The 23,363-nt window shown below is 36.3% G+C and overlaps 1 protein-coding gene across 2 annotated transcripts; it reads right to left on the bottom strand.

The window, feature by feature from the left end:
• Nucleotides 1-94: 94 nt before the first annotated feature.
• LOC110023665 (pentatricopeptide repeat-containing protein At2g45350, chloroplastic) lies at nt 95-22,804 on the bottom strand. 2 transcript variants are annotated; one of them, XM_020723186.1, is made up of 6 exons: nt 22,532-22,804; nt 15,932-16,084; nt 7,141-7,287; nt 3,084-3,236; nt 2,118-2,240; nt 95-317 (listed from the first exon to the last, which is right to left on the bottom strand). In XM_020723186.1, exons 1-6 carry the CDS (start codon nt 22,664-22,666, stop codon nt 240-242), a joined length of 789 nt encoding a protein of 262 aa, XP_020578845.1. In that variant the 5' UTR covers nt 22,667-22,804; the 3' UTR covers nt 95-239. The 2 variants fall into 2 exon arrangements, with proteins under 2 accessions (XP_020578845.1, XP_020578844.1); XM_020723185.1 differs by lacking the exons at nt 95-317; nt 2,118-2,240; nt 3,084-3,236; nt 7,141-7,287 and adding an exon at nt 18,797-21,052 and having other exon boundaries at nt 16,000-16,084; nt 22,532-22,601.
• Between the last annotated feature and the right edge of the window lie 559 nt (nt 22,805-23,363).

Raw genomic sequence — 23,363 nt, 5'->3', positions numbered from 1 at the left:
CGGTATGCACATTTATATATGAATGTCTGCATGTTAGACATGTAAACACATAAGAATTGTGTGATATGTACATAAATGCCTCATATATACATACATAAATACATACATATATATATATTAAGGTTTGGTTTGTGAATTAAAATATTGCAGATAGCTTCAAATTATTATAGTAATTGCAATCCAGCCCAAGTTTTCCAAGAACCTTAGTAACATACCAACACCCTTCCAGATGTGCAGCATCAACCCTTGAAGGTTGCAGGTATAGTATCTTCTTTGAAGTATTCACTTTTGACCGTCTCCATATCACAAAATCTCACCTTCAACAGAAAAATTATCGTTGTTTAGCAAATATAAAATATAAATAAAAATAACTAGGAAAAAAAAATGGGAACTGTGAATTTAGAGCACCCAATAAACTCCATTGGCCCGACCCAATTTGCTTTTTGACCCATTAAACTAAAGCCTCAATTAACCTAACTCAATCGAATCAATCCGACTGAACCAACTCATAAAGTCTATTCATACAAGCAAAGAGTGTCATTGAAATCCTAATAAAACTAGTGGACGTGATTAAGAACATTAAAATGTAACAATGAAAAGGCCTTATGGGATCACTTTTATTGACACGGGGGTAGAGGAGCCACGAGAGCTTGTCCTGCACTTTCTTTGTCTGGACCGAACCAGTCCAAACCTAGGAGGGCCGACCAATTCTTCCGCATTGGTTTGACATTTCTTTTTATAGAGAGATCCAAATCCTAGTTATCTAGGGCTTATATATTTGACTCCAATATTATAGTTTTTCAATTTTGCTCGTATTTCTTGCAACAGCCGTCGTCGTCTCCTATTTTTTAGTCTAGGGTTGTATCGAAGGATAAGTTGTGCTACGGTCGTATCTCGCTCCGAGATGGTGACTATCCTTGACCTGCCCATCCCCTGCAACCTTCCCGTTGTTGTCTCTGTTGTCGCAGACACCATCACTGCTGCAACCATCCCACCTCCAGGATAGCGCCTCTTGCTGCTCCTGCAGCCACCACAATCCCTCTATCTCCCGGCCATCCTACCTCCCACCCTACCTGCAACTTCCAGCCGCGAACCATCACCCTGTCGCAACTTTTCTGTAACCTGATTTCAGTCCCACAGCAACCAGGTCTCCCAACACCCAGCCCCCACCATAAGTCCCCTATTGCCTGCTATCTTCCACAACAAGCAACTCCTTCCCCCACCATCTTCCCTATAACAGCCCACTTACCCTCATCTGCTACCCCACTGCCACCTTTTACCGCCCGCTCCTACAACCAGCCTCCCCGCTTCCAACCCGCCGAACCAACAACCACTCCTTGGATATAATTTTAATTGTTTGTTTGTATCTGTCATTGCTATTCCCCTTTCAGTGCATTAGTTGTAACTTCTAATCATTATTGGCTTTAACAGTAATAATATTTGTTTGTTTATTGTGATTTGGGTTAACTCCGATATCATCTATTTTATTTTATTTTATCTCTACTTTTGAATTTTTAAACCTTTTTTATATATAGTTTCTTTTAAATAAAACATGTTCAACATGTTTAAACATATTATGAATATTTTAATAAACACTCAAAATGATTAAGAATTATTTTAATCATTTTTTAAAATAAGTTGGTTCAATTTTTGGAAATAAAAAAAAATCAAAACATGTAAGAAATATATTAAGGAGTTGGTTGGGATCACTTTTGACTTTTGTTTTTATCTTTTATTTTTATTTTAGTTTGTTTATGTTTTAAGTTGCTATAAAACATATTTAATATGTCATAACATGTTTATTTGTTTTTAAAAACACTTAAAATAATTTTTAAAGGTTTTGAGTGTTTTTAAAGACAAGTTATTTTGTTTTTTAAAACAAAAAAAGTACTAAGCAAATATTTTTTAAAATAAAAGTGATCCCAAACAATTAAAATAACAAATTTTTTATTAAAAAAAAAGAGCAAAAATGAAAACAAAAATAAAAACAAAAAATAAACTGATCCCAAATGGGCCTTAAGCAATTCAAATCATTTAAGCAAGAATATATAAACTCTGATATGCAAATATGGTTTGAAAACTACTTGCAAACAGTAAATCTGAGCAAAATTGCATACCAAAGACGCATAAGACTTCATTAATGGCTTAAGAAGCTGCCAAATTGACTGAAACACAAATGGTGCATCAACTAAGAGCACTTGACCGAGCCTCTTCGGGTAATAATAATAGAGTGCATCAATCTGCAAAATCATTAAAGTATTAGTAAATTAAGAAGACTGTCATATAATAATACAATTTAGATGCCATCAACAAAATAGAATGATTTTGGTAGAGAGAGAAAGTCTGGTTCTGCATAATGGTAAATGATAACGCAGATGAAGGGTGATTTTTCATTAAAAAAAAACTGCTATTCTAGTCAATTATAAAAGCTTCAACACTCACAAGGGCATTGTGTAATTTCAATATATATTATTCCTTCAGTTTCTGCACTTTCCATGTCGACAAGAATAGCAATTCTTTACTGTGAACAAGAAAAAAAACATATTCTTTGCTACATGTCAATTCAACATGAAAGGCACTTCAAGATAAGTAAACCAATTCCTAACATTTTTTTTTTTTGGAGGGGCATTTACATAAAATACCAATACCACACAAATCTAAAATATTTACATATCTGACACCTCAATATTCATATCTATATGCATAACACTCAAATTTTTTATTACATCAAACATACCACAACCATCATCTCTTTAAAAGTGATACATAATTTCATGCATAGGTTTATGACACCAATGTGATATACATATCATAAGTTTAAATATCAAATATATAAGAATTATGTGATATGCATGCATATTTCCTTCCCCCCTTTCTTTTAAAAGTTAAGCGATAATCAGCTAATCACAAGTAGATTAGATATTCGCATGCTCGAACACGAATCCGTGGGATGGGGAGAAGTAACTCTCCCAAACAGCCCTGCAGCGCAGCTCTGAACATAATTTCAATTCACCCTAACTAAATCTCAATATTTGCAACAGAAGCAGAGAACAAACATAAACAAAGTGAGAAGTGGGAGTTACCAAAAATTTAAAAAAAATGAAATCTGCATTTGCTGTACGAAAACCCCTCAGGTCAACTATTACAAGTATTTCTCCCAATCCATATGGAAGCATATGTAAGGCCTTCTCAATCAAGAACACACAAAGCTTCTGATCCTCAGCTGTTGCCTGCTTCTGCAGCCAAAATATGGTTGGCCTGTTATTAAAACCGATTTGAAAAACAATTATCTAAATAGTTCTGAAAATGTTGGATCTTCGTGAGCTTGAAAAGTAAATCTAACAGCGGATTTGTCCGATAGGTTTTTGTAATATCCAAACATCCATAGTTTTTTTTTTTCATTTTCACATCTTGATATATGCAAATACAAGTCTAACAAGTAATACAGTAGTCAACAATAAAAAATAAAGAAAAATCTACATGCATAACATAAATTGTTTACGCATTTACATATCTAACATCCAAAGCTTGATATTTGTACTTTTAAAACCTTGGTATCATAAATCAATGAATGGAAATGTATATTTCACAATTAAAAAGATACTGATGGCAGGATTTAATATTTTATGTTAAAGATTTCGTGTAAATATGAAAGTTCAGATGTTAGAGATGTAGATATATACAAGAATTGTGTAATATGGATGTATATGCCCCAAAAAAATGTTTGAAATATTCATGTAAATTTTTTTGAATAAGATGGGTCTTGATGCATGTTGGAAGATTCGGCAGTTGAATGATTATTTAGCATTTTAACGTTGCACGAAAGTTCAACACACACTCGGATGATTAAAGGGACAAATAAGAATATTAGAAGTTTTTAAGTAAAAAACTGGAAAAGGGAAAAAATCACTCCGCCAAGCTCAGTCAGAATGATCTATTATAAGTTGGTGATTACACGCCGCACCTATGCAATTGTTATAAAATTCCTTGAAATATAATGTTCGTACGTCGAAGGATTGCGCAACAATCGAAAGTAGTTACAATTGGAAGTAGTTGTCGGAGTGTCGGTATATTGTCTTCGAGAAGTGTCGTTGCACAATGTTTAGCATTGTTTTGTAGAGTGTCATATTTTTACGCGACGTAGATCTTTACTCTGCTCATTGCTTTGTTACTTTGCTTGTTGATCTTTACTCCCCACAATGCTTCATTGCCACAAGTAGGGGGCAACCGACGATGGTTGGCGAGCGGAGGTTGACAGTGGTCCCGACTGTGGGAGCGGGATGTGTTTGCTGGTCTTCAATCGGGATGACACCATAATTCAGCTTCTTCGGTTCAAGTTTTTGGTCCTTTCTCATGAAGGGTTGGGGCTCTATTTATAGTTTGGGAAAGACCTCCCTACAAATAAGGAAGGAATTTGAATCATTTCATGGGATGGTCCGGAAAGATTCCCTCAATTGAGCGACATTTGATGGACATTTAAGTACCTTAGCGAAGTCGGAATTGAGTGATTTTAAGCTCGTTGGACTCGACTCATCGAGATGCTCAATTTAATAATAAGTTTATCAGAATGACATGATTTGGGTTTGATTTGACTTGGATTGGACCAATTTTAATGTCATTGGTCTGTCTTCTTAAGTCAGTCAAGTTAGATGTAAGCTTGTTGAAATCGAAGTTCTGAATGATTTTTAATTAGAGTTTGAACATTTAATGCTGAAAATATGCTCTCATAATCGTACTAATTGCCTTGAGATTTGTGTCAAATGACAAATTTTATTGATAACGTATCAGATCTCAAAGTTATTAGATTTACTTTGAGATAAATATAATAAAAATTTCGGTTATATATATATATATATATATCTGTGTGTGTGCCTATACATTTTTTTTAGAAAGCCCAAAAGCTAATATATTAAATGAAAAGTAGGGTACAAATAGATTGTGTGAGAGGTTACCACACGATGATCATCATATCAAATGATTCCAAAAAGAGAAAATACAACAAAATACACAAGATACCTAAAGAAAAAACCAAAAAGTGTCAAAATATGGAGAATCGGGTAGCTGGAGAGCGACCCAATTTTGTATTCCCTCTGTCTCTAGTTCTAGGGAAGGAGTCAACTAATAAATTAGTAAAATGAGTGTCATTTTCAGTACTAATCAACGTATCATCCAATAAATTCCCGAGCTCGAGTCGTCCTAATCGGGTAGCTGGAGAGCGACCCAATTTTGTATTCCCTCTGTCTCTAGTTCTAGGGAAGGAGTCAACTAATAAATTAGTAAAATGAGTGTCATTTTCAGTACTAATCAACGTATCATCCAATAAATTCCCGAGCTCGAGTCGTCCTCCATTCTTCTTCTTCCTTCTAGAATAGACCCGTCATTCCTCATCCGAAGATTGACTCACATGATCAGTGGAATGATCTAAAGTGTGTCGGATATGTGTAGGTTGTTGAAAATTATAAACAGAAGCAACAACTTATTGTACCAGGTGATCCTTTATCGGATTGAATGAGCACTCTTATGTGTCTTAGCATGTAAGTGAACCTTCTTCAATAACAGGGAGTGATATCAGCATATTTGTATCTGTACTTGTAGTATGGTGTTCTTCATCTGAAACTACGGTGTTGGAAAGAGAATCGGATTGCACCTTCTCAGCAAGGATGATAAATGACTTATCTTTAACGATATTCGGTCTTAGAGGAGGATGCAATCAATAGCAAATATTAGAACTGTGGTCAAACATACTACAATGAGAGCAATAAGAAAGGTGTGGTTCTATTTCAACCTTTTTGTCAATACCCATTTTGAGTAGTGTCAATCCATATCTCATCTGGAGCTGGTTGAGTGATATCTCTCTCAACTAATACACAAGCCACGAAGGGTTGGTGACAGCAAGCGTATGACTATTAACCTTAAGAGATTTACCGTAAGCCGTTGCTAAAGAGTAGAGAATTTCCATGGTGAACAGATGTAATTTTAACCCCGAAAACTTTATCCAAAGAGGAATGATAGGGGGCTCCGCTTTTAATCAAACTTGACAGTCCACTTCAGAATTTTCATAAAACGATTATTGATCTTGATAACTTTTCGAGAGAAAATAAGAGTGTAGTCGACATCGTGAGATAACTGAATAAGTATATGTCGACCGTCAAGTAAGCCAATATTTCAATTGTCCAATAGTTTCATAGCATCAAACTCTTTCTGAATGATCACCGACTTTGGGTGACCATAAACAAATTTCCCCAATAGAGCAAAACTCCAAGATAACGTGAGAGTGCTGGTTTTCAATCTCAGTGAGAATAAGAGCAGACTTTCCATTTTTTGTCAAGCTTTTTAATGAAAGTGTGATCACTACCTCCTTCAAAAGTCTCGTGAAAAGATTGTGAAACGTTGCAAGACTTACCGATATCAAAATCAGACTCTGAACCTGAGAGAGCGACACGAGCAGGAATAAAAAAGTCGTCGGCAAGAGCAGTTGCATAGGAACGGAGCGTCGATGTCATCTTCCCCACAAGATGGCCACAGTCAGAAAAGAGTGGCTTTGCGGGGCGCCAGGGAAGGGAAGAGGTGGACACTGTCTGTCGGGCAAGAGAGCACCAGTCGCGTCGTCTAGAGCGAGCGAGGAGACGACTGCGAGAAATAACGCCGTCTACTATACATATGTTTGTATGCATGAATGGGTGAAAGTTGATGCCAAAACCTTTGGGAAGATGGTTATTTTTATGAAGACAGCAAAAATAAATCCTGCAAAAAGGAATTCTCAATATGGGCATTTATATAAATTTCTATTCATTTTTACTGAGTGCCGCTTGAGATTTTAAAAGTTTTCTATAAAATCTTTTTGAGATCTTATATCAAGCTTAAAACAGAGCAATGGTTAAAAGGGGCATGTACAAACCTACCACAAAATTCTTATACATTTACATGTCTATAACACCTAAATATTCATATATACATGCATACCACTCAACTCTTTAACATGATATCAAAATTACCATCAGTACATTTTTAATAGTGAAATAAACAGTTTCATGCACAGGTTAACTTTTGGGTGTTAGATATGTAAATACATTAGTATTCTGCAGTATGTACGTTATTTTCCCCAACTTAAATTAGAAAATAGTACAACCATGTACATGCCTCTGGGAAATGCCTGGATGCCACTACAACTAGCACTGGTCTACCATTGACATCAGTGAAGTCATGCACATAAGCTTTGCCTGTTTCATATACGCCTTTTACAGAATCTTCTGACAAAGTTGAAACTCCGAACTCTTCACGCCATTTCTTGCAAAGATGAAAGGAATAGACCGTATAAATGAAGAAAAGATCGCAACGATAGGAGAAGGTAAGACTATCCATACATCCAACATGAAAAAAACATATAGATTTTTTTTTTTTTGAAAATTTACATGTATACCACTCATTTACATGTATACCACTCAATTCTCATGAATTTAGATATCTAACATTTGTACTTCAATTTTTACATACAGACCACCTTACATATGCATGAAAAGATCTACTTCATTTTTTTAAAGTTAAAATCGTGATATGCATAGCAATTCTTTTTACTGACACCAACTATTTCATAACAAACGTCATAATGATCCACATAACTTGCAGCCACAATGTTAATAATCTACTAAACAAAAATGTCATGGATATATATAGCAATAAATCATAAGCACAAAACCATGAAAGCTAAGCATCCAAATAGAATTTGAACATTAGAAAATGAACAAGACAAATTTCGTTATACTCCGACGAAAAGAAATAAATACAGTATATGTTGATTGCTGCCGCAGAAAGAACAACACCCATTCATATAAAAAATCAATTCCTATTAAACTTGAAAGAAATATGAAATCCACCAAACAAAAAAGAAGTACCGTGCTTAATATCGGAGTTAACCTAAATCAAAATAGAAAACGAAAATATTATTGTTGAAATTCAAAAGATTACAACAAAGACACTTCAAAACAGAAAATAAACGACAAACAAACACAAATCCACCGTAGGAGAAGGACGGGGGCTGTGGCTGACTGACCAGTAGGTGGGAGGGCTGGTTTGGGCTGGCGACAGTAGCTGGTTGTACTGGAGGGAGATACGGCAGCAGATGGAGAAGAGACCTGATGTTACTGCAACAGGGATTAGGGCATAATGGGATAAGGCAGCAGGCTGGGGGCGTGGAGGGGTTGGATGTTGGAAGGAGGGCCTAACACGGGAAGGGGCACAAGCCTTGCCAGGTGCAAGGGAAGAAAACGGGAAGGGCAGATGGAGGTAGACTGTTCGTGAACAGCTGTAGGCGGCCTGGAAAGGAGAATAGCGGCAGGTTAAAGTATTTAGCGGTAGCGTGAGTTGTAGTGGGGCAGGCAGGGACACCCGATGGGGAGGGAACGCTGTAGGTAAGGCAAAGAGGAAAGGGGTGTTAGAATGTGTGACTGGGAGCAAGTAGGGGTGGAAACCAACAACCGGAGGGTTGCCGGAGCAACGACAATAAGCAGGAAAAGGGAATGTCATATATAGTAGTAGATAAATAGGAGGGGAGCTTAGTGATAGCACCCATGCCCAGGAAGCCCTAGTTGATCCAGCCTCCTTGTTATACCGATCCACAAAAAGTGCTGAACAGGTTCAGTTCAGCTCTCAATCACACCCACATCGGTCTCTTATGGTTGGGGAAGCTTTTGTCGGTACGCTGATGGTGACTAGTTGTTGTAATCTCCTGGAATTGAAGGATCTTCTACTGCAGCTCTAGTATCACCTGGCTCCCACTGACGACTGTGTCATCCCCAAATCACCCGAGTTTTCCCCACTGACGAAAAAACATCCATCTCATTCCAATTTTTTGAGATTGCACGTCATGCATATAGTATTGAATCTTCTCAAAGTAAACCACAATTAATTCAATCTGATCTGAAGTGAATAACCCGAATCTCTTTAAGCGATGTTGGCCATAGTGGTTAGATATCTACCGTGAGATCCTGAAATGCTCTCTGTCATGATTGTCCTGTGTCTGGATATTGTATTTTACTCTAGTCGTCCGCTATCATCACCATAACTAGTCCCACTGAAGATGCGTTGTTGGAGAGGACGCCTGTGATCTCGTGCTTGATCGAAGGGAGGACTATGTGTTTCTTATCTTTGGTGAAAGAATAGATGTTTTTGAATCCATCGTGCCGAGTCCTCCGGTCTAATTACATTGGCCGCCACAACAAAAAAAAAAGCAGGCATCCATGGTGATCACGTCACACCATACTTGATCCTGCAGTTGGCCACCGATCAAAAACTCTATTAAACACCTATGTTCAATGTTGATTATGTCTCATTCAGCCATGTCACAGAATATAGTTGGTAGTGTCTTCAAGTCTTGAGACCCAAATTTTCTACCATCTGCATAGAATCAACAATCTTACTACTCTCCCTAATGATGATGAGACTGCATGTCCTTCCATCCACCATGTTGCGGGTGTAGAAGATATTGTGGCAAAGCCACTGTTTCCTCATCCTGAAGAATCCATTGAACCGCAAGTGCTTCTCCTTCATCTGGTGGAAAATGGTACACCTCACCCTGTTCCTCAACTTTCTCCTCATTACTAATCTCATCCACAACGCCCTGTTCGGTAAAAGACATGACTTGGCTCGCCGGGCAGCTAGAGGCAATATGTCCAAATCTGTGGCATTTGAAATATTTTTTAGCAGGGGTTGTAGCAAACGTGCTAGTCTTCTTAGATTTATTCTCACTGAGGGAAGCTCTATCCTTATCCAAACCAACTTTCTTAGCTCCCTGAGGTGTGCTCGTGTTGGTGTCTCAGACTGAGGGTGGTTGCTTAACTGGTGGTGGTTGTTTGCTCTACTCTTGTTGTCTCTCCAATTTCATGCTAAAAACTAGACATCTCGAGTGATGAATAAGGTTGCAGCTGCACCATGTTGCTAATAGCGGGTTTCAAGCCCCAGATAACGAGCTATGATATGCTCATTTGGTAAGACCAAATCACATCTCATCTACAGCTAATCAAACTGCTCTATGAATTCCTCTACTAACAGATCCCCCTCTATTGGAGATGGTGCAATCTCAGAAACATATCATGGTGGTAATAGGGTATGCGGCATTTCCTCCGCATTGTTTTCTTGATCTTCCCTCCCCTGATAATCTTATCGTTGTATTTTTTTTTCTCTGTCTCTGTAAGTTCACCCACCACAAAGAGACACTTATCATCAACTTTATAGCACTTAATTTGACCCTCTTATCCTCTGACACATCTTTATTTTTGAAGATGCATTCAACAGATTGCAGCTGATCAATAGTCTTCTAAATCCATACCTCCATCAAACTGTAGTAGAGCCACTTTGATGTCAAATTTTCTGTGCTCTCAAAATGACACATCATCTCTGAAATTCTCCCTATGGAAGGGATTCAGATACCCGTCTCAAGGCCTCCTCTAATATTGAATTTCAAAACGTCGTGGTCAGTCTTTTTCATCGCCGAAATTCTCCCTATGAAAGGGATTCAGATCCTTCTCCTCTCTCTCATTCGACTTTCCAAATCTCGGCCGAGGGTACCTTTCCTTAGCCCTTAGGTCATCTCATCCATCTTTGCAAGCGTCTGTTGAAACTTGAAAGCGACAAATCTCTCGCCGTATCTCTTCCCAGGTAAGCTCGGTCATGTATCACCTTGGTGGCATGATTTGAGTTAAGGAATTGGAAGATTTTTTTCTTTTTTAGAGGTGAAAGAAAACGTATCAGGTTGATTGCAGGTGCAAAAAATCTATTTAGAATTGATGATTTTGAAAATTAGCAAAAAGGAATTAGGGTTGACTCAAAATATGACTAAGGTTTGGGAATAGGAAAAAAAAATTTTGGTGGTGGCTTAGGGGGTAGATGTTAGGAAACCGTAGGATAGGACTAAAGTTGGGCCAACTCTGATATCAAATGATACCGAAGTTAACCAAAATCACAATATAAAACGAAAATATTATTGTTGAAATTCAAAAAGCTGCAACAAAGACTCGTCAAAACGGGAAATAAATGAAAAAGAAACACACACCCTAGTGCGAGGACGTGAGTGGTGGTTGACAACTGGACAGCAAGTGGGAGGGCTGATTTGGACCGGCAACAGCAATTGGTTGTACTTGAGGGAGCTACAACGACATATGTAGGAGAGACATCGTGTTACTGCGGCCAGAATTAGGGCATAATGGGCTAAGGCAACAGGTTAGGGGCATGGAGGGGTTGGTTGTTAGAAGGAGGGCAAGACACGGGAAGGGGCTTGACAGGTGGAAGAAGGGCAGATGGAGGTGGACTGTTCGTGGATGGTGGAGGCGGCCTGGAAGGGAGAACAGCGGCAGTAAATGCATTTAGTGGTAGCGTGAGATGTAGGGGGATAGACAAGGACATGGGATGGGGAGGGAACATTGTAACAGTAAGGCGGGGAGGAAAGGGGTGCTAGAATGCCTGACTGGGAGCAGGTAGGAGTGGGAACTGGCAACCGGACGGTTGCCAGAACAGCGAAAACAAGCAGAGAAAGATATCAGAGGAGAAAGCCCAAAGCACAAAAGTAACATTTATTAATAGAAAAGAGGGTTACAACACACACAAACTGGAAATAACATCACCAAAATACGAAACAAAAAAACGGACACCTCGAGAGTGTATCCCAAGGGTGGTGGAGATTGATTGGAAGGTGGGATAGAAAATCGGGAAGGTGTGCCAATAGCTGGGTGTAGCCGGACAGCAGTTGGGACGACAGGAAAATAGAGGATAGCGGCCTGATGGCTGCAGAAGGGGGCTGGACAGCCATTTGCAAAGGTGTAGGGAGGAGTTGAAGGTGATTTGGCAGGCTAGGAAGCAACTGGTGATTGTTGGGCAGAGGGCAGGAATGACAGCGGATTGTTGTAGGGTTGGGAGGTTGGCTGGTAGCAGCAAAAAAGTAGAGGACAGCAGCCTGCTAGATGCAGGAGGGGGCTGGACAGCGGCCTGCAAGGTTGCAAGGAAGACGGACGAACACATAAATATCTCGGCGAGGCCAAGATATACCTGGAGCACCACTCAAACTCTTGGAGACAATGGCCACCTCAGACGAGGGATGGGCGGAGCACTTCCTCGACATTGGATACAACACTCGAGGAAAAAAAAACTCTAAGATAAAGCCTGAATTCAGATACCAAAAACAAGACTCTTACGCTAGACGCAATAACTCCTCTTTATAAAAGAAGTTGACTCTATTTTAGGAAACTTTAAAATAGGAAAGAAATAATATCAGATTTTAGAATTTAGGCAAAACTTTTAAAATGGGGAAAGAAATAAAATCAGATTTCAGATTTAATGAAAGAAAATTAAATCAGATTTTAGACTTCTAGGAAAGGATTTAAATTAGGAGAAGGAATAAAAATCAATTCTCTTATTTTAGGAAGGTTTTGGAATTAGGAAAGGTCTAGGAAGGGAGGAAAGGCATGAGAGGAGAAAAAGGCAAGAAGGAGATAGGAGAAAAGGAAAGGAACGAAGAGGAATAAGGGGGTAGTGGAGCCCCCCTACAAGGGACTGGCTGACTGGCTCCCATATGAGACTCGCGTCAGGGAAAGGGATGATAAACACCACCTCGAACAAGTTATAACAGAAGCACCTTCTTGCCGTCGGATACAACCCTGGAAAAAGAAAATGAAACATCGGCTATCACAACAAATATCACACACCAAAACTCACAAAAACTAAAACCTAATGAACATAACATGACATATTTATAGTAGTAGGTAAATAGGAGGGGAGATAGGGGGTCACAACCCCCCAGGCCATAAGAAGCACTAGCTGGTCCAGCCTCTCTGCTAGACCAATCCATAAACAATGCTGACCGGTCTGGTTCAGCTCTCAATCATGCCTACGCTGCCTCTGGCATACCAACCCAAGAACAAGCACTAAAATTCATTCATTTATTCTTCCAACATTGTCACATAAAAACAAAGCAAAGCTAAACTTTCATCCAATAACCATACACTAACACCACATTGTCAATTCATCCAACAAGCTCCATTAACATACATAGCACACAATTCTAATGAATTTTCATCTCACACCTAAACTTTCATATCTATACACATACCAATCAAATCTTTAATACCACATCAAAATAAACATTATTACCACATAAGCAGCAAAGTGCTATACTCATCAGATAAATATGCACAAATAAAGCTATTATTCTTCTCAAACTTCCATATTTACGCATGCAGCTGCTATATTCATGTGTAAGTACACATGATGTAAACACATAAGAATAGTGTGCTAGGCATTTAAATTTCCCTAAACTTTATAGAATCATGAGTTAGGGTATGTAAATTTCCTAAACCTGTCTAAATTGTGTGCTAGGTATGCAAATTTTACCAGTGACTCAACAATTAAATACACATCGTATGCAAATTTTACCAGTGTTATACTCAACAATTAAATACACATCTTAGGAAAAATCAAATCCCCACAGAGATTAGATTCAAAAAATAAGGGCAAAGAGATCGAAATCTCTAACGACGCAAGGTAGAAAAAATTAAATCCCCACATAATACTTGAAACTCTTTTACGCAAAGATATCAAAAACCCACCAAAAAGACTCCAAAATATTTGGGCAGAGATATTAAAATTTCCATAGAAAACTAAAAATTTGGATAAATACACACTGATAGAAACGATGACAAAAGCATAAATGTGAAACTCCTTGATATTCTCTATGCAATCACACAATAGGCAAATAACAAACCTACATAAATCAGGACAAAGAGATCAATTGAAGGTACCTCCCTTTTATGCAGAGAGAACAAAGATTGAAGAATGAAGATAGAAGGAACCGCCCATTGGATACCTCAGCTTTGCACATAGGAGCTGCTCGAGAAATTAGGGCAGAGGGATCAAGATAAGAGAGATGAAAAGTGGGCAAGCGAGCGAAGCGAACGATGCTATGAGGATGTCCCAGTAATAACAATAACCAAAGTGCAAAAAGCAAACGGGGAGTTACAGTGTGAAAACGGAGGTATTAAGGGCCGAGATAGGGTAAATGTGGATCGAACATGATAAACAAATGACCGGCCGCACAACAATGGACAACGAAGCCTCTATTTTAAGGGCTTGTTCGGAATCACCTTTTACTTTACTTTTATTTTAAGAACGTATTTGTTTAGAGTATTTTTTGTATATTTTAATTTTTTTTATTTTTTTTATTTTAAAAATATAAATTAGCTTTTTTTTAAAATACTAAGCATTAAAAGTTGTTTCAAGTGTTTTTAAAAACAGCTAAACATTTTCTAACATACCACATAATTTATTTCGAAGAAAAGCATAAACAAAATAAAATCAAAAGAAAAAATCAAAAGTAATCCCAAACAACTCCAACTATTAAATGACTAAACTTAAAAGAAGTAAGTTATCCGTTCAATTAACTTAAAAAAAGAACCTTAAAGCAAACAAGAGATGCACTATTCAGGAAATGATGTAGTTATTAATGAATGAATTGGAATTAAAGTTTCTCTCCTGGTCTCTCTCTTCTCTCTTAACTGCTGAACTTAGGGTCCTCTCCTATTATGGTCTCTTGGTTCCCTCTCATTGTGGTTAATTATTCCTATTTTTTTCGTCACCATAGCTCCCTGTTAAGGCTTCTTTTCCATGTAGGGGTAAGACTCTAAAAATTAATCCCTACCCAGATTTTCTATTGCCTAATACACTCACATGTTCACGTTAAGCAACTTATGCATGTACGGTTTCATTCAATAATTCGACTTTCAGCTTCTCATACCTCTTTAGGATTGTACGCTCGGCCACTATTTTTCAGCATCACTCTCTCCAATCATTTCCTGAATACTTCATCTCTTAGTTGCTTTATGAGCGAACAGCTTTCTTAGCTAATTTTTTTTTCGTAAAATTTACAAGCATACCACCCAATTCTTAGGATATGCATATCTAACACCTACTTCAATTTTTACATATATGTCACCTTCTCTAATACATGAAAAGGTGTAATTCACTTTTAAAATATTAAAACAATGATATTTTTGAAGTGATATGAAAGAGCGGACTGGTATAAATGTAAAAAGTAAAGTTTAGGTGTTAGATAAGTAAAACATAAAATTTGGGTGGTATGTATATAAATGCCTTAAATCAAAGCCATAATATGGAAAAAGGGGGCACATCATTCTTCAATTTCAAAGAATGAAAAAAGATCAACAAAAAATGATTTAAAAAAACATCATTCTTAAAATAGAAGCCTTAAAGATTAACCATGTTCAAACTCATGATTTCTAGGTCGCAATAAAGATAAGGGAAATTTACACATATATGCCACAGTTCTCAATTATTTACATATCTAACACTAAAAGTTTGATATTTCCACTTATAAAACTTTGGTGTCATAAACCTATGCATGAAAACGTATATTTCCCTTTTAAAAAGGTAGTCATTGTGGTATTTTTGATGTGATGTTAAAGATTTGAGTGGCGTGCACATAAATATCAATGTTTAGGTGTTAGATATGAAAATACATAAGAATAGTGCGGTAGCAATGTAAATGCCTCTAAAGATAATCTAACCATTGTACAAGCCTATCAAATTGAACAATGCGAATTTGTCTACCTTCTTTTTAAAATCAAAAGTAGACGAAAGAAATAAATAAAATAGGCAATAAGAACCAGTAAAATCACATGTTTTGGGACTAACCTATTTTGCTTAACAATAACTCATTAATATGCATTTTGCAATAAGAAAAATGTAAAAACGCTAATATCATTCTATAAGTAGAACACGTTAAGAATACTTGGTTCATTTATTTGAGAAACATAAAATCCTTAAACCAAACCATAACATAGGAAAATGCGGCTATAAATTATCTTTTTTTTTTTCACATAAAACAAAATATTAACCAAAAAGGTCATAGAACAAATTATTTGTAGGATACGATAGCTTTCGTTAGTTTTGTAAGAGCATCTTCAACGACAAATTTTCTATCCTTCAAAAACCAAAGAATCATTTCTTCATCATCTCTTCCATTTTTTCCGACCAGCAAACTTGGATGTTCTTTCTCAAGCTTATCTTTAACTTCCAACACAAGCTGCAAATACAAAGTTGAATATAATTGGAATTTATCAAAAGGAGCTAATGAAGTAATGATTCTTGTAAAAAAAATTATAAGAAAAACTGTAATTAGGAGCATTTTTGGCCTACAATTGAGATTAACATGAAATTATGCCTTGACTTGTGGCATTGTGATAACAACTCAATGCATCAACACCATCAAATGTAGATTTTAGAACATTTCTATTTATTATCTTAAACAATCTTTTTCAAAGTATTTCCTGATAAATACAAATGAAATTTAAGTAATTTTTTTCCAAAAAGAAAATAATATTAAAAAAAACATTCCATAAAAGGCACTTGAGAGGATTTCAAAATGTTTAGAAGGCAAAATCCCTCATGGAAAATTTGAATATTGTATAACAACAATGCTTTTGTTATTTTGACTTTAGGCTCCGTCATATGTATATGACAAGATAAATAAAAAGAAAAAAAGGAAGGGATCATTATATAGTGCCGTTCAAGGGTAAACATACAACGTATTCTAAAACTAATTACATATTAATGGTTAATGAAATTTATTGCTCGAAACCTTAACAAAAATCAGCCACAAAGCATCTTAAATTCAACTATTTAGGGTTGAATTTCTACCTCCTGCTCTATATGGACCTTAATCATGCATTTTTGGTGTATCAGACTTATCATTCCTAGTTTTATTAAGCATGATAATCTTCAATATGTATTATAGGCAAGCCTTTCTATCGATGTTATCTGATGATGGTGTATCAAAGCAATAATATCATTATTCCATTTTTAGATAAAAAGAAACCAGTTTTAGAAAAATAATTATTTGCTTTATAATAACGCGTATGATCATTAACTAAAGATCAGTTACAATCCCTTTTGTAAAAGCCTTTTCTCGCAACCATAATTGTCTAAGGCTCCATTTAGCATTGTTATCTTCTATGAAGGTTTACATGCATACCACCCAATTCTTATATCTTTACTTATCTAACACCCAAACTTTAATTTTTATATTTATACCACCCAACATATGAATGAAAAGGTGTATTTCAACTTTTAAAAGTTTAAATAGTGGTATTTTTTATGTGATATAAAATATTTGGATGTTACAAATGTAAAAAGCAAAGTTTAGGTGTTACATATGTAAATTTGTAGGAATAGGGTGGTATGTATGTAAATACACCTATTTTCTATTGTACTGTGATGCATCATGTTGTATAGTCTCGAGTTGCTACCGAGTAAAAAAAATAGCATTTGGTAATGTCATGTAACGATTGTTTTCTAAAGTGTTGCAAGGGTTGTGTCCATATGGTATAAAACTGCTAGGAAATTGTTCGTTGAAAAAAAAAATACTAATATGGGCTTACAATTTAAATAGAATATCTTAATCTTAATTTTACTAAATAGTTAAAATCATCATTAACATCATCATCACCACCATAATGGCTTTACGAATCCTAATTGTAAGTTATAACTAAATGTTGCTTGAAATGTTAAACTTCTTAATCATAAATCATTTTGAACAATTATTATCACCATTATTGTAGATCTCTATCTTCTCAATCATAATCTTCTAACAATAATTTATTTACTTCTTTAATTCCTATATTTACAACCTTTCATTGTCAATGTTTCAAAAGCCTAAATGTACTTCTGTTTACCTTAAGTTCAATAAATGTCACTCCAATCATTCCTTTAACATGCATTTTTTAATTTATCTTACTTTTTCCCACATATTCATCTTCGCGACAATTGTAATTATCTATAACAATTGAAATATAGTTTTCACATCATGAAAAGAACAAAAAAGCAATTTTGCAAATCCCAATGCACCAAAATTAATATAAAAGTATTATTTTAGTAAAGACAATTTCAAATGCAACATTAATTAGAGTTTAGTGGTATTAAGTTATGAATTCTAAAAATTTTAGGGCCGGATAAGATAGAGCTCAGTGCTCACTTGCCACAAACAATGAAAAAATACACACAAAACAACACAACAAAAAATGGCAATCAAGACTAAAAAAAACCACTAAAAGATATATTTGTGGCTTTATATAAAACAAATCAAAAGTTTATAGTGTTCTTGAACGATTTATTTAACTCCACTCACATATGTTCAATTTTTATGAAAAGCTTTGTGAAACTTTCTCATTGGCTAAAATTAAAGTTAACAAATTATATCATAATTAGTGACATGATGCATATAATAATTCCTTGTGGGTGCTAACAAAGTAAGAATATGATTAAATATTTTTGTGATACTAATAGTGCGAAATGAATTCAAGTCTTAGCTTGATGCCTAAGCATATCATATCACATATATGCATGAAAGAAGTAACATAACAAACAGGTCAATCATGATTTTACATCATTTTCAGATCTATTCTAATCTAGTGTTCATTTCACTAAACTATGCAAGATCAGACTTTGCCCTGTCTACTTCAAATATTGAACTAAATTTCCTTAAGAAAGTAATGCGTTAAGGGCAAGTTACATAGAAAATAGCAAAATTAATTTCAATTTTAAACTATTATGGTCACAATTTCCCTTCCCCAATAATTATGATCTCCAAAGATGCATTAACGTGGGCATGATAAGCTGAATGGCAAAAAATAATAATAAACATAATTCACTGTTTACTGCACAAAAATCAAGCCTTAACCAGGAAATTCCCTTGTACGGCTACAAACCACAAAAAAGCTTTTCAAGGGAGAAAAATCACCCTTCTAATTACATTCCATCAATTCATAGTTTATTTCCAACCAATAGAGTGATAGCCCTTCAATCATTCCATTCAGTACAAGAAGAGTCTCCAGGACATGAGGATGTGAAGCATCTCCTGCAGTAAACTGATGAAGCTCGCATTGCAATTCAATGTAACTACAAGCCGTGTTCTTTAAAACCTCATTCTCTTTCATGATCCTCCACACGTTTTGCACACTTCCAAATCGACCTTTATCTCCATATATGTTAGCTAAGAGTACATAAGCGCTGCTATCGTTCGGTACAAGCTCAATGAGGTGCCTCGCCGCAAGTTTAGCCACCTCAATGTTTCCATGGGTCCTCGAAGCACCGAGAAGGGCCCTCCAAACAACATCATTGGCCTTCACCGGCATGTTTCTTACTAACTCAACAGCCTCCTCTAAACGCCCCGAACGACTCAGAAGATCAACCATGCATCCGTAATGATGGACGTTTGGAGTTATTCCATAACTTTCCCTCATCATTATAAAATATTCAAAGCCATCTGATACCAGGCCTGAATGGCTACAGGCTTTTAAAATGGATACAAATGTAACATCATCCGGTCTAACAATCGAAAGACACATATGTGCAAACATAGTAACAACCAAGTTACAGCAGCCGAGCGAAGCAAGTCCGGAGAGCAGAGCATTCCAGTGATCCAAATTTTTTGAGGTTATCATATCAAAAACCCTCATAGAGTTTCCAGCAAATCCACATTTGGAGTACATGTCTATAAGCGCAACTCCAATAGTACTATCTAATGAATAGTATTTCCTACATACATAAGCATGGACCTGTCTACCATGAAAAAAAAGGCCCAAATCAGCAATACCAGAAAGAAGAATGGCTAAAGTAGAACAATCAGGTGTTTCTTTCAGAACTTGCATCTTAACAAAAAGTTCAAACATCTTCTTCGGATGCCCATTTTGTTTGTATCCACCAAGAATTGCATTCCATGAGACAACATCCTTATATGGCATAGTATCAAAAAGCTCTCTTGCTATTTCCATATCTCCGAGTTTAGAATGTCCGTCGATTAAAATATTCCACGATACAACATCCTTATTGGGCATTGCACAAAATGTTTGATTTGCATGTTTTATCTTTCCACACTTGACATAAGCATCAAGCATAATATTCCATGATTTTTGATTCCGGAATGGCATCAATTCAAACATTTTTTGTGCTGCTATCATATCACCGCACTTGGCATAACCACAGATCAAACTATTCCACGTAACTAGACTTTTATAGGGTGTTTTTTCAAACAAACTATGAGCCACACCAATATGATCACTCATCACATATCCGTTTATCATGATACCCCAAGTAACTATGTCCTTGAATGGTGCTATATCAAAAAACTCTCTAGCAAATTTCACATTTCCACATTTGGCATAACCATCAATCATAATATTCCAAGTAACACCATCTCTCTCAAACATCGCATTGAAAAAGTACCTAGCAATTTCTATCTGCCCGTGCTTTGCATGCCCATCAATCATAACATTCCAAGAGAAAACATCACGTTCTGGCATTAGATTAAATAGTTCAAGAGCGGAATCCATATATCCATGTTTAACATAGGCATCAATCATAGTATTCCAGCTCACCAAACTTTTATGGGGCATGAAATCAAAAGTAAGGCGTGCCATTTCTACCTCACCACACTTGGAATACATAGCAAGAATGGAGGCTTGCACAAATAGGTCCAAGCTTAGTGGACTCTTGAAAATTCTGCAATGAACCTTTTCTCCATCTGCGATGGCATTGGTGCCAGCACAAGCCTTAAGAACAAAAGGAAATGTAAACTTGTCTGGGAAGACACCATTCAATAGCATCCAATAGTACAAACTTAAGGCTCTAGATGGGATTTTACTTTGCAAGCATCCTCTAATTACAGAATTATATGTGAAAGTATCGAGATTAGGAACCTGTCTCAATATCAGCCTTGCGTATTCTAAATTCTCTAAGGTAGTGCTAGAACAAATTGTTACCACCTTCTTCACTGCCTCAATATCCAAGAATAAACCAACTACAATCATAGGGCCAAGTATATTCCTCATTTTTCTGACAGTGTAATATTTCTGTAATACGGAAAGACAATGCACAATCGAGATATCTGTGAATTTTCCTAGGTTTTGATGCATCTGGCACAGGATTTCTCGTCCTCCCCGTTCCACTGTCAATTCCATTTGTTATATCATTTTTCATCGTACCTCCCACCTACATCCTATAAAATCAAAATAAGTAAATGATGTTATGTTCTAGCTTATTCTTCGAGTATAATTCATAACTCCAATAACATTAAGAAGAAAAAAAAGACAAAAGATTGGGTGTGAGTTACAAATTGAGGTCACGATCTCAAAGCTTGACTGCAAACAGTGCCAAATGGAACACAATTCAAATAACAAAATCATACAGAATAGTAAAAAGAATTAGATAAACATTAATGTGTAACAAAAAAAGTTTATTCAATTAAACATGAATATTTACGGAAACTTTCATATTTCAAAGTGCCCAAATATTCAAATCATCAACTTCAATAATTTACTTTAAAATTAACTGAAATAACAATTTCAACTTACTTATATTCAAAATCAACATCTTGATGAAATGAAACAGCACTATCAAGAACACCTTAATCCGATTCCAAATGGACATGAAGCAAACATGAGGTGTTTACTTAAAAACTTTACAAGTCAATTGAGAAATACAGGAGCTTTGAATTTTGGATGCTTATATTAGAAATGTGCATCTTGACAACACAAACAAACAGAAGGCATCTTAATTTTGATATCACTAAAATGCTAAATTGCCTAAAAAATATTGAATGATCAAAAAATCAAATCAGACTGTCAGATAAGTGCCTTATTATTTGGTTCAAATGAAAATCATACCAATCCAGAAATGTATACATAGATCATATTTCCGTATAATCAAGAGAGAACTCAGAGAAAACTTTGGTTGATAAAATTGCCAAACTCGGAGAATTCTAAAGCTCTGATTATCAGCGCCCAACACTCAATGCCGCCATCTCCAAAGTCGGGTAAAGTTGGCCAATGTCGGATGTTTGCAGCTAGCCATCCAAATCATTCGGTATCCCCTCCTATATGAAGGATGGAGAGAGGCCGCTCAACATTACCCAACCCTAATATTTCCACTGATCTTCGCCTCCTAGTATACCAAGTACTAACATTCGACATTAGACATCTTGTTTGTTAATCTCCCATCTTATGAGAGGAACAATTCAACAAAACATTGATCGTCCCTTGACATACTATGCTAACAACACCTAACATGCAGGCCTAGTAGAACCATTTCCATAATTCATGTCTAATAAAATGCACTAATGCTCACTGTAGCTAAGAAAAGGACATACTTCGTACAGAAGACCCGCAGCTAAATCATTTCAATTACTTCCGGCCCTTGGTCTTTCCGTTTCTCCAATTTACCATGAAAAAACACACCTCTCATGTGAGCTATTGTTAACCGTATGTGCCAAAGAATTTCACTCAAGACGATACATCCCTCTATCGCCATGAATATTAATCCAGCATGCAGCATACATTAAACCATCCATCCAGCAAACAATCAAATTCACAAACAAAACCTATTATCTAGAAATCGCCAATCCAGAACTAGGAGATGGAATAGTTTTGACTGCACTCTGCTAATGCGAAGCTAAATCAGATTAAGTTGAGGAAATTGCCTTGCGAGCGTCGAGGGGTTCGGTTGTCTGGTTGACGGATGAGCATCGAAAGTGACGGAGAGTTTGCGTCTTCCCCCTGCCGTTGTGAGAGCCGAAGGAGAGCCGAAGAGGGCGATGGCACAACCGAAAAGCCATTTTTGCCCTTAGCTCGAAACTCTCCCTCTACTTCTATCAGCTTCCGTTCATCGCCATACCTTTTCAAGCATTTTTACTGATTGTCGATGAAACGAAAAGAGAGTTGCATTGAGTGTAGGATGGGAGTAAATGTTGCAACACGAGTTCGAATTTCCAAAACGTGTATATGTATATGTTGTGATGTGACCCGGCCCGAATTTTTCAAGTATCTTGAATCTCTAATTTCTTCCATCATCATTAGGTAGTGTTTCATAAAGTGATTTTTACCCATGATTTTGGTAGCTAGGATTTGGTTCGTTTGAAATCCCTCGCATTATCTGTCGTCGGACGAGAAGCATTCGCAGTCTCTCTCTCTCACCATTGGTGATAACTTTTGTGATATTTAGGTTTTTTAAAATAAGTGTTACCTAAAAATTTAGTTTTTGGGGTCAGAACTCATGTATTTTTTTTTTATGTTTTCAAACAAGTTAATATAGAAGAATGAAAAAAATCAGGAATAACAGAAAGTGTGGGAGTAGACAAAAAGCATCCAGGTAAAATTTTGGCTGTGTGGTTGTACTTGCATTCATAAATTTATGTAACCAAGATAAGCATTATTTCATATAAATTTTACTTGCTTTGTTAAATGACAAGCTTGATAGCTAAATTAACCATATGGAATAGTGATTTGGTATTAGAAGAGAAAGTATTTCATCTT

Source organism: Phalaenopsis equestris, unplaced genomic scaffold (genome assembly GCF_001263595.1).
Source record: "Phalaenopsis equestris unplaced genomic scaffold, ASM126359v1 Scaffold000226, whole genome shotgun sequence".
NCBI classification, from domain to species: Eukaryota; Viridiplantae; Streptophyta; class Magnoliopsida; order Asparagales; family Orchidaceae; genus Phalaenopsis; species Phalaenopsis equestris.
This window is presented reverse-complemented; position numbering and strand designations above follow the sequence as displayed.